This window comes from Pogona vitticeps, chromosome 6, assembly GCF_051106095.1.
Source record: "Pogona vitticeps strain Pit_001003342236 chromosome 6, PviZW2.1, whole genome shotgun sequence".
Lineage (NCBI taxonomy): Eukaryota > Metazoa > Chordata > Lepidosauria > Squamata > Agamidae > Pogona > Pogona vitticeps.
This window is the reverse complement of record NC_135788.1, coordinates 21846229-21860929: the sequence shown is the minus strand read 5'-3', so window position 1 is coordinate 21860929 and position 14701 is coordinate 21846229. Positions and strand designations below refer to the sequence as shown.

The 14701-nt window shown below is 37.2% G+C and overlaps 1 protein-coding gene across 2 annotated transcripts in view; it reads right to left on the bottom strand.

Annotated features, from left to right (window-relative positions):
• The window catches only part of CUBN (cubilin), a 153057-nt gene that overhangs the window by 90526 nt on the left and 47830 nt on the right, over positions 1-14701 (bottom strand). For both annotated transcript variants that reach the window (XR_013537787.1, XM_020806644.3), the window contains exons 22-26: positions 14461-14591; positions 8590-8776; positions 7055-7215; positions 5412-5593; positions 2361-2517 (exon numbers count right to left, since the gene is read on the bottom strand). Coding sequence is in view for 1 of the 2 variants with exons in the window: in XM_020806644.3 (XP_020662303.3) it covers positions 2361-2517; positions 5412-5593; positions 7055-7215; positions 8590-8776; positions 14461-14591 (818 nt within the window). In the remaining variant the exon portion in view is untranslated. The remainder of the gene's footprint in view (positions 1-2360; positions 2518-5411; positions 5594-7054; positions 7216-8589; positions 8777-14460; positions 14592-14701) is intronic.

The following is a 14701-nucleotide window of genomic DNA, read 5'->3' as shown; positions in this document are numbered from 1 at the left end:
TATGATGCACACATTGAAAACACTGCAGGTTGGAGAAAGATTTATGAAACTAATTAAAGCAATATATACAGAGCAAAAGGCAAAAGTAAAAATTAATGGCGAACTATCAAAAGAAATCCAAATACAGAAAGGTACTAGACAGGGGTGCCCACTCTCCCCACTCCTGTTTATTTTGACTCTGGAAATACTAAACGAACAAATTAGAAACAAAAAAGAATTGAAAGGATTAAAAGTGAAAGGTCAAGTCTACAAACTCCAGGCCTTTGCGGATGATTTAGTTATCATATTGCAAGAACCATTGGATTCAATAGAGGATCTGATGACAACGTTAAGAATTTTTGGTGACATGGCAGGAATGAGAATAAACCAAAAGAAGACTAAATTACTTACCAAAAACATGAGAGAACATGAAAGACAAGAGCTAATAGAGAAGACGAACTTTGATGAGGAGAAGAAAATTCGATATTTAGGAATACAAATTACAAAGAAGACAAGTACATTATTCAAAGATAACTACATGAAACTAATGAAGGAGATACAGAACAATTTGGAGAAATGGGACAAATCACAACTATCGTTGTTGGGAAGAATTGCAGCAATTAAAATGACTATTTTACCAAAAATCCTATTCTTATTTCAGTCAATCCCTATAATATTAAAACAGTCATTTTTCAAAGAATTTAATAAGATAATCATGAGATTTATATGGCAAGGTAAAAAACCAAGAATTAAAATTAAGGCAATGCAAGACGCTAAGCAGAGGGGTGGCTTTGGTCTTCCTGACTGGGTTCTGTATTATAGAGCTTGTATTCTAGATTGGATAAAAGAATGGATAACTCTAGAAAACGATAGATTACTTAGCTTGGAGGGACATGATTTGCAATTAGGCTGGCATGCCTATTTATGGTATAAAAAGGACAAAGAACAAAAAATTTTTAATTCACATATGATAAGAAGAGCTTTACTGGGAATGTGGAGAAAAATTGTACAACAAATTTATTATAAAATACCTGTATGGGTATCACCGTTAGAGGCCTTTATCCAACCCAGTCTTATGACAAAAACAAACTTTTTAAAATATCAAGATCTATTAAAAAAGGATGGTGAACTAAAGTCTAAAGAAGAGCTAGAGTCACAGAATATATATATAGAGTGGTGGCCTAGAGCACAGCTAGAATCTAGATATACAAAAGATAAAATAGAAGGCTTCTACTTAGAGCAAACGATTTTTGACAAACTTTTATTAGGTTCAAAAGAACAAACTGTTAAGAAAATGTATAATTATATGTTGGAAATTAAGATGCAAGATGAAATGGCTAAGGAATGTATGATTAAGTGGGCACAAAATATAGGGCATAACATTGATATTGATCAATGGTTGAAAATATGGCAAAATAATATAAAGCTTACAAGATCGGTGAACTTTAAAGAGAATATATATAAGATGTTTTATAGATGGCACATGACCCCAGAAAAATTGTCAAAGATGTATACAGATGTATCAAATAAGTGTTGGAAATGTGAATCACAAGTGGGAAGCTATTATCATATGTGGTGGTCATGTGGAGTAGCGAAACAATATTGGAAAAGAGTACACGTAATGTTGGAACAAATATTGCTCTGTAAAGTGCCATTAACCCCAGAACTGTTTTTATTGAGTATGATACCTGAAAATATAGATAAGTCAAAGAATTATATAGTTATATACATAGTTACGGCAACTAGAATTTTATATGCTAAAAATTGGAAAAGATCAACGGTAGCGAAACAAGAAGATCTTATTGAAAAGATACGGGAAATAGCCGAAATGGACATTTTATCAGAAGTCATGAAGGACTATCCCTTGCAAAAGGCAACAGAAAGATGGGATCTATTTAACAAGTGGACAGAATCAACAGGCAGCTTGTGAACAGTACATATTGAAAGGAGAACTGAATCTAGAAGGCAGAAAAGAGTAAATAGAATAATTTAAAATCTTGATATGGCAATAGGTACAGAATGGATGAAAGTATGTTATTGTCTCCCCTCTTCCTCATCAACCCCAATTCCCTTTTCCTTTTTGTTATCCCTTATAAAAAATCAAAAATACAAAAAAAAAGGATTACTAAACTAAATTGATCAATGGCAGGATTTGGAGTGATTTGGCCTCCTATGCTCCTGCTCATGAAGGGTTAATCTATCAATAGTCACTGCATGAGTTGGGTTTGAGATCTTCATTTTCCTTTTTGTAATTTACACACTTGAATCATTCCTGCGAAGAAGATCTTCCAACAAAATCTGGAAAAGGTATACTGAATATATGAAGAACGCAAAGTTTACTAGATGGAGTCACAAACCAAAGTCAGATTGATTAAACTTACTCTGCTTATAATTAGCAAGGAAACCTCCACCTCTCAAAGAACCATCTGTCCTTAGTTTTACATATACACTATCCCCAGTAGACTGGATTGTGGGTGGTATCTGATTGCCACAAAATTTTCCCAGCATCCTAGCATTTGTACTGTTGCCATCATAGACCTATAATTAAGGAAAAAAACAAAATTAGCAAACAAAATTGTGTAAAATGTTTAAATAATCATTTGTAATTAGTGGAGGCTGGAACAAAAAGGGGAGATTACTATGATTTTCATAAACATGCATCCCAATGACCATATAGTGGCATTTGTAATTTTGCCTACATTCAGTTGATACAGGCCTGATTAAACTCAGTGCTACAAGACTGAATTGAGACATATTTAGTTCATGATACCATGAAAGGCATTGTAGGTTTTGTTGTAGTGGTTATTTCAGAAATTATTACATATCAATTATTACAGAAATCTGGAAATTATTACATATCAGCACATATTGACTACAGCAATATATTGCTTTTCTGCCTGGCAGTACACCAGTCACTAGTATCGATATTGCACAAGCTTATAAAAGCAGAAGTAAGTCCCATTTATTCCAATAATGCTATTTTCCAAGTAGGTGGACATAAGGCTACAGAGTAAGTGAACAAATATATAAGTTACAGTGTCAGGACACAGTCATTCCAGAACTGGAAGCATCCTACAACAGAGACATTGATGGTATTCTGAAGTAGGCATGCAGGTATTAATATATATCATCAGTTTTGATGCCAGGTGTTGCAATGGTCCAAATATGTGAAGTGACACTCTATCATCCTATTGAAGTCACCTAAAAAGTGTTGAGCCAACATGTGAGTTAGAGGAAAGATATATGACCATATCTACCTCTTTGCAGTAAAATCATTTAAGGTAAATTGTACCCAACAGGAGAGCATTTCATGAGTGATGTGTATTTACACCACAAGCCAATGTTTCCTTGCTTTGGCCCTCATTCCTTTGCTTCCATCCAGTCACTGACAGTTATTTAATTCATACTGGATGGTAATCTATTTGTCTTTTTGCATTCAAAATAAAAGTAATGCAATGGGGGGTAAGTGATATTTCCAGCCAGCCAAACGGTCATGATCTCAGTCCCTCAATTTCAAAGGGGTTCACACTGAATGTACATTTGAATGAGGAACCTCATCCACATTATGTCCCAATTAGTCACACATACGTAAGTGCAGTCTGACTATATAGGAAGTACGCCTTTCCTGCAATGTAAGCTTTGCCTACAAAGGAGTCACCTGAGCAGCATGGCATTACAGGGAGCAGATGTACCTCATCTCAAGAGAAACATGTGACCTCTCTGTCTCTCACAAGAGCAAGGAAGGGCTTAATTTGCTCTCAACCTTCCTGTCCCATAATTAAACCTGATTGTCCATGAGCCATGACAATGTCAGCATGTAATAACCATGTGGCCAAGATAATAGTGATAGAGGTCTTTAAATTTTAAAAGTGTTGGTGCCAAAGCAGCCACAGATCAGAGAAAAAAATAGCATGCCGAAAAATGGAAGAACCATTTTTGTTCATGTCTAAAAAAGCAACTTCCATCAAAAAGTTGGCCCTCCCAGACATTTGGCAAATTGCTTATTCAAAGCAGATTCAGCCTAATACTGGCTCTTCAAATACCCATTAATCTAGTTTTGAGGAACAACTGAGGTGGCCAGCATGTTCTGCATTTTGATGACAATAAAGTGCTTTTAGGTGTTTGTATTTTTTTAAGCAGGCATTCACTAGTGGGTACAAAAAGGCCCTGATTAAGAAGAAGAATATTTAGGATATTTATATAACATTTTGAATATGGATCTCTGGACACACAATGGTTTTCTTGCCAAGCAATTCTATCTCTTTGTTCCTCTAATTCATTAAAATGTTTTGCTAACAGCCTGATGTGCAAGGCTCCCTTTGACTTACCTTCATCTTAACTCAGACTAAAAAATATTACTTCCCTTCGGGTACAAAGAAGTCTCTGTGGAAATGAACTTAAAAGGCAGAATGGATTCCAGAATTTGTTGAACACAGGGACAAAACCTTTTTGTGTATGTATAAACAGGTGATCCTTCTCAACCAGCCTGTCCTTGGGAACCCATAAGCATGCCCTTCCATGGAGAAATCTATGATAGATGCTGAGCAGTCATCATGAGGGGTGATCAGACCACTGGCGAAAACCTCACAACACCAGTTGGCCCAATTAGAAATGGACCTGTGTGCTAATTGTGGACTCAACTGTGCCTTTTAAGTTTGGCTTGAATGTACAAATTGGAGCTGAACAGCAGCAGACTCTACTCAAAGTGACAACAAGAGGAACCCACCTTACTGTAGTACTAGTGGCAACCTACTACTAGCATCAGCAGCTAAGAGGAAAGCAGCTCCAGAAACAATGACCGGAGCTTCATGAAAAACTTGGGGGAATGTCTGGGACTTAGAGAGCAACCTAATGGGAATGAATGTCCAGATATCATTGAGAAAAATATCACCCATGAAGAGGATGGAACCTCAAAAGATGGGGCAGGGCTGCCCAAAAGTGCCAGCAGCTGAAAGCATGAACAAAGGTTGTGGCTACTAAACGGAGCACTTGCCTGAATAGAAAAACTTCTCATGGCTAGCAACCTTCTCATGAGCAAGGCTTGCAGTTATATATCGCTATGAATAGCAGCCATTCTTAGCATTTTGGTGGCATTTCTTCCAGCCAATATGATCATCAGAATTTTGCTACCTGCATGTCTATGTTAGACAATTTCACACAATGCTCTTCTCTAAAGGAGTGCCGGTCTTTCAAAAACAGATCATTGTTACTTTTAAAAATGGAGGACAAGCTGAATGAGGCATCTAATATTTTTGAAAACAATGTAATGCAATGTCCCCTCCTATTTAATGAAAAAGTATCTATTTTAACATTAATCTGTTAAAACCAACACAATGTCCTCAAATACAGCTCCTATCCCACATCAGCATTATTATTGTTATTATACTTTGTTGTGATCAACCTGCATGAAGGAAATAAGGCCCTCTACATACAGCAAGATAATCGAATTGGCACTGTGGATGTGCCTCTAAGTGGAACTGATCAAACTGGATCTCAAATGGACTTCCATGGCTTGACTTCAGCAGCCAGTAGCATTCTGCATTGTGGTAGTAGGGCATGGGGTAGTTGGGAGACATGAAGATTCCAGATGACGTGGAGAGGGTTCCACCACAACCTGGAAAAAAAGTGCAAAGGAAACACTGCATTGACCAATGTCTGTTCTGTTCCACAATTCATGCTCAGAAAAGGACTTCAGCATAAAAATGGCTTATGTTTCTCCTCCCACCTGGCTATACCATCTGGTGTATATCTATATCTATCTGCCAAATTAAGATAACACTCCACATACGTAGCTAACTAAAAAGAATGCAAACTTATGCTTTTGTGAACCCGCTAGCCTTCAAAACATTACACCACATTTTGTTGCTATTTTAAAATGTTTTGCACCTTCCAAAACTGCACAAACCTTAAGAAACAAAAACCTCCCTACAAATGAATATATATTCCCTTTACAATAAACTCATCATTAAATTGTGGTCAGGGAATGCACTGTACTTTGGATTTTCAGCACTTTTGTAGTCCTTTCCAGTAGCTGGAATGGGAGAAAATAACTCAGGACTCAGAAAAAGAAAATATCCACCCTAACCACCATACTTATAAAATGTGCAGCCTACTTTTCCTCTAAAAGCTGAAATAAAATAACCCAACATTAACAGAATTCATGTAGTGGAAAAGATATGTGAATCCTAATTCTGCAAAATACAAAATATACAATATCTTTAAAACCAGTAGAGATGATGTAACATGCAGGGAGACAAATTCAAAATACCCAAATGAGAAAGGGTCTATTTTTGTATGCTTAAAATTTAACAACTTCCTTAAGATCAGAGACCTTGAGAGTCCATACCTTGACAGAGAAGTCCATCTAAGGATATAACAAATGCTTGCACATTTTCTTTTCCTCAATGAAGACTTGGCATTTAGGAACAGGTCATCAAAAAAGTGGGCAATTGCTGTGAGACATTTTGCTCTAACTCAGAAGCAAAAAGGACAGCACTTTTTTTATCAGCGATGGCATTCACAAAACTTCTTTTTTTGTGCAAAACATCTGTGGTGGTTTCTGCAAATATGCATTTTTTTTGTGCAAAAAGCCTTTGGATTATTTTCTGCAAATATATTTTTCACTAAAAACCTTGTGTTTTGTCCTAAATACTGGTTTTCCTTGCAAAATATGAGTTTTTTTAACATAAAAAACCCACACAAAATCACTTCAGCTTGATTTTTTTTGCAAAAAAACAAAAAACAAACAAAACAAAACAAAAACAAAAACGCCAGATGGAAAAAGGCATAAAAGCCCTTGTAATTTTGTCCAGCATTGTGGAGGGGGACTTGAAATGTTTCACTTCAAGAAGGAAACGTGTGAAGATTTACTTCTTAACTCCAACACTGTCATGTTAACCACTCTATTGATTCTGCATTTCAACCTGTTCACTTTACCAGAAGAGGGGTGGGGTGGGGGTCAGATCTCCATATTCTGGGCAAAACAATTTCGTCTAAGAGAAGCTGCCAAATAAATGGAGAAACTAATCTATCTTTCTAGCAAAGAAATGTATTTACTTGGTATTCCTGTTTTTACCTCTTGATGATCCATCCCAGTAAGCTGAGAATCCAGTGCTTGTGATAAGTATATCACTTTCAAACTTTATCCACAGCTTGTTACCATGAGAGACAGTAACAGGAGGCAATGACGAGCCACAATATTTTCCAATTAATGGTGAAGTCTCATAACCTCCATCCCTGCAGTCCAAAAACACACATACATACAAAGTTAGGAATCTAAAACTCCAACTTCTAGAGATATTATATCTTCTGAGATGCTACTATTACTTCCAGGGCTCACCAGTCTCAAAACAAGCAAAACAGTTTTTTACTCTAAAACCCCAAAAAGATCCTGTCAAAAGAATAAGAAGAGGAAGCTGTAGTATCACCAGAAGGTGAGTTTCCTTGAGAACGAGGCCTACTCAGTAGGACTGATCCCTGCATAAATATATTAAGCCTGATTCAAGAGTAGGAGCAGAATTCTAGATGCATCTGGCTATGCTAGACCAGACAGTCTTGTGTCTGATCAACAGAACTCTTATTTTCTTTCAAAATTCAGGACCAGACCTTGTGCATTGGCCAGGCAAGCTCATGGAAAGTAGTCTATTAGCACAAGGACTCAATATGTTCTGTGCTAAATCAAGCGAAAGCATTATAAAGAACTATCAGGACCATGGACAGCACCATCAGGAGCCCCTTGCTAACACTCTCTCTTGTAAGGAGAGTTGTTGTCCCAGCTAGGAGCTGCTGGCAACTGAAGCCATAAAGAGAAAAGCAAAGCCAGGGATTTCATCTCTATTGATCACATTTTAAAAACCATCTGTGGTTATTTCTGAAGTGGCAAGCTTTTTGAATGGCAGAGGGACAGGAGAAGCTGAGGGAGAGCCTCTGAGTTGGAGGGAGAAGCTACTTTATAGGCTAGGCATAGGGATGGAAGGAATATCAAACTATGAGACCAGTGTGAGTCCTTGTGAGAGGTAAGGCTGGTAAGCCTCCAAAGGGAAGCTAGAACTTCTTCTGGACAGAAAGGTGATGGACTTGATGGCCTTATAGGCTCCTTCCAACCTCATTATTCTATGATTCTATGATTGTACAAACAGGCATGAGAAGAGCTAGATAAATAAGGGAATGTGAGAGACAAGATAGAAAAGCTGGAAATACCAGAGTTAAATCAAACATTTTCCTCCTTCAGTGCCATTTACTCTGACAGTTGTCTCCTAACCTGGGGAAATGACGATGCCTAGCATCATAATATCTTTCCAGTGACTGGTGCTCATAGCAAAAAGATCATCCCAAAGCAGTTTCTACTGTGTTCATATGACAGTGTACATTGCCATGAGGAGCAGTACTCTTAAAAAGTAGCTTTTTCAGGCTGTGTACAAGACCCATGGAGAACTCCAGATGCTCAAAAGAGGGCATTCTGGATTCAGATGTAGCTTAGGATAAATAGTACAGTGATATTGCATACAGCAGTTTCATAAAGTTTCAATCCATTGTATTCTACAGTGTTCAGAAGTGGATTTTTAACTTTTCAAATGTTGTTCCAAAGATAGCAAAAACAAACAAACTTGCCTGATTTCTACATAATCACTTGAACATGTTGCATCCTCTTCCAAAGAGAAGTTGGTAAAGTGCAAAGCAATCTGTTTGTTCCTCTCCACCTGAATCTTGTATATGCATGTCATTTCGTCAGGGTAGTGGCCCGGATAGTTTGGAGAGGTCAACACACCAGAAACTGTTGTGTATTGGTATAAGCATGCTTGAAAGGAAACAGAGAAAAGGAGCCAGAAGAGTTAAAATGGGCTTTAAAAAAGCTTGAAAATCAGACTCTCATTGCAAAGATGTTTATGGATTGCAATGTACAAGAAACTATCTCATAACAAACAAAATATAAGCTCTTCATAATAGTCACTTCAAAAAGCTTTAACCTAAGATGGCATAGTAAGAATAGTTGTGTCAAGCTCCCATAATCCTCGAATGGTGCAAAAACATGGGATTGGTTACAAATGGAAGACTAAGCCAAACAGGTTTTCCCTGTTCCATGAATAGGGTATAACAAGAGTCTAATTTTATTCTTGGGTACCTAGTACAGTGGTGCCTCGCTTAACGGGCGACCCATTTAATGTCAAATCCGCATAGCGATTAAGTTTTTGCAATCGCAAAAGTGATCGCATTGCGATGATTTAGATAGTAAAAAATCACTTTGTGATGATCGGTAAGCTGTTTCGCTTACCGATTTTCGCATAGCGATGTTTTTAGAACAGCTGATCGGCAGTTCCAAAATGGCCACCGGGTAAAAAAATGGCCACCCACTGTGTTTTCGCGCCGATTCCTCGCTTACTGGGCAGCGAAAATGGATTTTTGCATAACGGTGAGTTTTTTGCCCATAGGAATGCATTAAACGGGTTTTAATGCATTCCTATGGTCTTTTTTATTTCGCATAGCGACGAATCCGTATAGCGACGATTTTGGCTGCACGGATTATCGTTGCTATGCAGGGCACCACTGTAATTATTAAAGAGAAATATAGTTTAAGCTCTTTCACACCAGTATCTTGAAAGAAATCAAGCAACTCCAGATCAAACATTTACCTGCTCTTCATGGTTTCCCACAGTATTCAAAGAAAATCAATGGAGCAATGGAACAATTGCCCAATACCTTAATTTTTGTATCTGTACAATAGCCAGAAGAGATTAAACACAGCTGGTCATGAAGATTAAACACCAACATCCTGCTTGGCTAATTGCCTTTTCTACAAATCCACTGAATACCATTGCAGTAACTGTTATGTTGGTAACTCTCTGACAGGAGCAGAAAAACCCTTTTGATCATGTTAGCATCCAGCTATGGAAAGATGCTTTTAGCAGGAATAATTACAAAAAAGCAGTTTAATTTTGTTTTCTTCATCACACTCCAAAACATCAAGATGTTGCTCTATGTCTTGATGTTGCTCATAAAAACTTGGAGAAACCTTTCTTTCAATTCATTTTCAAGACACAAAGTTTGTTTGGAAAGAAAAGGCCAATTCTGCTTAAGAACTCTACACAGCTTGATCCGTCAGCATATGAAGGAGGCACCATCCATCTGGTTCTTAATCCAGCCAATAAGCCATGAAGTTGGCTGTAGTGGAAAGAGCAATAAAGCTGCTGGAAGCTGAACTGCACAAACAGTAACAAAAAATTAAAACACCATTGCGTTGTCTCTTTCTCATGCTTCATTGCACAACCTTTAGAGTTAAAATGGGGACATTTCCTCATCCCTTACAAAAAGGAAAAGATTGATCATTTAAAAAGTTTTCTGTTTAAAAAACCAAAAGAAGGACCTTCCGCCATGCCTGCTTTTTCTTTTAATATGAGGATCTCACAGTCAGAAGTGTGTTTGTCCCCTTTATACTAATATTTGCAATCTCTTCCACCCTCCAATTCATGCTGCACCACTTACAACACAACATGCTTTTTGCCTGCAGGCAATGGAAGAAAACATCAGCACTTGAAGTCCTGCCGCTGCTGGCACATAGTAACATAATTAACTGACTTAATTTTACCAACTCATGGAAAAGAAGGGGCCCAAACAAAGATCCTTTGTAGACAAGTTCAAAAGCAAGCTTGTTTAGAAACATTTCACCCCAGCCATTTCAAATTGAATCTCCATCTGTCTCCAACCATTAGCCAAGCACAATGTTCATTTCCAACCTTTGCCCTCCCCCTTCAAAGTCCAGAACTGAAGTTCTTGTTTGTGAGCTGCAGCCCTAATTCGGAAAAAGGCAGAACTGGCTTTAGCTTTTCATGAGCTGGTTACATCCAGACTGGGTTACTTCAATGCTTTTTGCGTGGGGCCGCCCATAGAGACAGTGCAGGCCTTCCAGTTTGATCAAAGTGCTACTGCCAGGACTGAGGATGGCAAGTGGATCAATCATATATATGATTGTTTTAAAGTTCAAAACCAGTTCTTAAAAGGCTCACACTGAGCCAGGGAACAAACGGGGATCTAGTGTAATGGTTTATAGGTTATATGCTACCAAGGAAGGAATTCTTTCTTTATATATATAATTATATAAAGTATATAAAACACTTCAAAAGCTTTTTGAAGTGACTATTATGAATAGCTTGTATTTTGTTTGTTATGAAATAGTTTCTTGTACATTGCAATCCATAAACATAAATATATACAATATAACAGAATTCCTTCCTTGACAGCATATAACCTATAAATCATTACACTAGATTCCCGTTTGTTCCTTCGCTCAGTGTTAGCCCTTTTAAGAACTGGTTTTGAACTTTAAAACAATCATATGTATGATTGATCCATTTACCATCCTTAGTCCTGGCAGTAGCATTTTGATCAAACTGGAAGGCGTGCACTGTCTCTATGAGCAGCCCCATAGGTGATCCATATAACCTACCACTAGATCCCCATTTGTTCCCTGGCTCAATGTGAGCATTTTTACGAACTGGTTTTGAACTTTAAAGGCATAAATAGCCTCATACTACAGGTAAGGATAGCTCCTCTTTTTTTTTTTTTAACTAAAGAGCACTCCAGCCAATACTGTACAGACAATCCTGGTAGTTTTAAACTAAAAGAGTAACTTTTCTCATCTTTCTTGGTGCTTCCTTTGTTCACATCAAATTTGGAATAGTTATCTCATAATCTTGCCCCCCCATTTAAAGAGGCCTAATTTGACAAGAATCATAGGTAGGGTTTTATTGCAATGTCATTTCAATAAGAGAATTAAAAACACTTCAATCCCAGAAGCTTTTTAAAGTTTAGTGGGTTTTTTTTTCTTTTTAATCTGCATATGCTGACTGACTGTTATCAGTCCCTTTAGCTATGCTGTTTTTTTATTACAAGCATGTTGTGGTTACTGACATTTTTTCTGGGAGTGAGGATTATAAGCAATGGAGTTTTAAAAACCTGAAATATGAAACAAAAACAAAAATAGCTTTTGACCATATGACTTCCCAGTAAAACCAAAATATGGAGCTAGTCGTGATACTCCATGATACCTTAATACATAAGTGGTCTTCTCAATGTCATACTACAAATTCCATCATCTCTAACTATTCCCTCGGAATTCAACAATATCAGAGAGTCACAGGAATTCTATCACATTTAAGCCATCCACTTGAAAACAACACAGATTCAGTCCACCCAACCCAGAACTGTAGAATTTTATTTATGTGGTGTTCCCAAGGGTGAAATCTAGTGTTTGGTTAGGATTGATGAGACCTTGGTTCAAATTCACACCCAGCCACACAAACCCATGGGAGGGGGAGCAAAGCAATGACAAATCATTCCTTAAACATCTGATATGCTTTGAAACTTTCTTAGGGTCTCCATTAAAATCAGAAGCAACTTGATGGCACATAAAAAGAAAGACTTCCCTCCCCATTCAAAAAGGTATAAACAGTTCAGTTCATGGAATATGTCTTTGAACTGTTTCCAGAGATTCCATCTTTCTTCCCTCAGCCACTTGCACCACAACTAATGCCACTGACCAGGGAACTTTGTTCCTCAGTGCGGCAATTTGAAAATGTTGAGAGAAAATGTTGCAATCACCTTGAAAGAAGGATTCATATACTCCATATAGGAGTTTTCTGTATGTTCTGTTTTTATAATCTTGCTGGTCTGCAGCCATAATAAAGAATGATGATGAATTTGAAAATGTGGACTTTTTTTAATGTATTATTATTATTATTATTTTAAATCATCGTTGACTGTAGCAATGGGAGAGAATATATGTGAACACAGCACAGGCCTACTGTGAGACTGATTCCTTCTGGTTTTGCTAAGAGACCTCAGCTTTGCTCTCAGATGTTCTGAAGGATTCATTTCCTGGAATCCTCAGAAATGGTGGATAATACGTTGTTGTGTTCAGCTTTGTTCAACTTTATGGACAAGACATGGAGCAGCACAGATTTAAGTACAGCATAATATTTTCCTAGCTAAGCTAGGCGGGAACTGGCAAAAGGAACAATTTAAAATGATTCTTTATCAAAATAGAAAAACAACGAGAAGTGCAATGAGATAAGAAATTTTTACAGAGTTAGATATTGTTTTTCTTGAAGAAAGGAAAAGCATATTTAGTTTAGGAGCATACACAAAGCAGAACTTTGAATAAATGTACTGCTATGATAACATGTTACTTTGTAGGGTGGCAAGGATATAACTCGTAAGTAATACAACTGGTACTTGCTGACTAGTTTTTCATATTACTTTTGGGGGCTAAATCCTTAGATCATTTGCTTACTTTTTAGATGGAACCCACCCCTTCCTCAACTGAAACCTAATGAGTAACAACTTACTAAAATATCTTCGAAATTGTAACGGTAACAAGTGGTGTCTTTTTTTGTCCCTGTAACAAATTACATTTTTTTAAAAAAAAAAATCCTGAGCCTGACACAGTGATATTTTTTATTTGTATTGGATGGATGAAAAATGCCCAATTATTTAAAAAATGAGATGGAATGTGTGAGCTGTGTGAGGAAAAAATGTTTATTTTGCTGAAAATGATATTAATTAATCAATTGATCAATTAATTCGTTGAAAATGGCATTCTACTGGCTGCTTGATGTCTCTCAGGCTATCCCCTGGAACCCATATTTCATAAAGTCATTGTTAATTGTATTTCTTAAACCCACACTGCACGGCTTGAGACCTCCTTCAAAAATGAATCATCTGGTTGCAGAAACTAACTGGTGCTAAAGAAAAAGAGTCTGCCAGCTCTGCCTACACACATTCTGGACCAGAAAAATAGGCCAGACACTACATTTTTTGACTGTGTGCTACCAGAGGGAATGTTTTGCACATTAAATTAAAGGAAAGGCTAAAGATTTATATTAGACTGAAACAAACCGCTAATGCTGAAGAGTTGAGAAGAACAATATGGCTTCTTCATGGTGTTTAAGCCATCCATAAGATATGTGTTTGGTGAGAGCAGGCCTCCCTCAAAATATTTTGCTGCCTGAAGTAGAATGCAATATCTCCAACTCTCCAATCACACTGACAAGCAAATCCAACTTTAAAACTCTTAGTGTGGGGAACATCTTCCATTACATGTCAGGATAGCAGGAAAGCATAGGATAGGCAAGCCAGACCATGTGACATACACCACATCATCCTTCAAAAGCTTCCTCTCCCCTAGCATTTGTCCCTCAGGTATCTGCCTCCTTTTGCCTAACAATATGGCCAGTAACAGTCAATCATCAGCATTTTGAGGAAGATTTGGAAGAATTTCTATCTGACACTCTGGTGTCAATAATACAATGGACAAATGAATTGATTCAGTATAATACAATGTTCTAAATCATAGCAGAGGTACATATTAAACAAGCAAAGCTGAGTTTTCTTCCTCACTTTACTTTCTCACTGGAAGCTATACGTGTTTAATTTTCCCAGGAATGGGATTAACTGAAAGTATAGAAGAATTTGAATGCTAAATCATACCTGCAGATGCATCCAGTGAAGCATAATTAACAGAAAATCCCTCTGTGGCAACATCATGATTTGCCACAAAATATAGTGTCACTGTGTTGCCACTACTGGTAATAGATGGTGGAATTGACCTCCCACAGTACCTGAGGCAAATGAAAGTTAACTTGTATATGTTCATCTCAAGCTTTAGAGACACAATTCATAAATTAATATTTATAAATGTTGCATACTATATGATAATCTGAAGTGAACA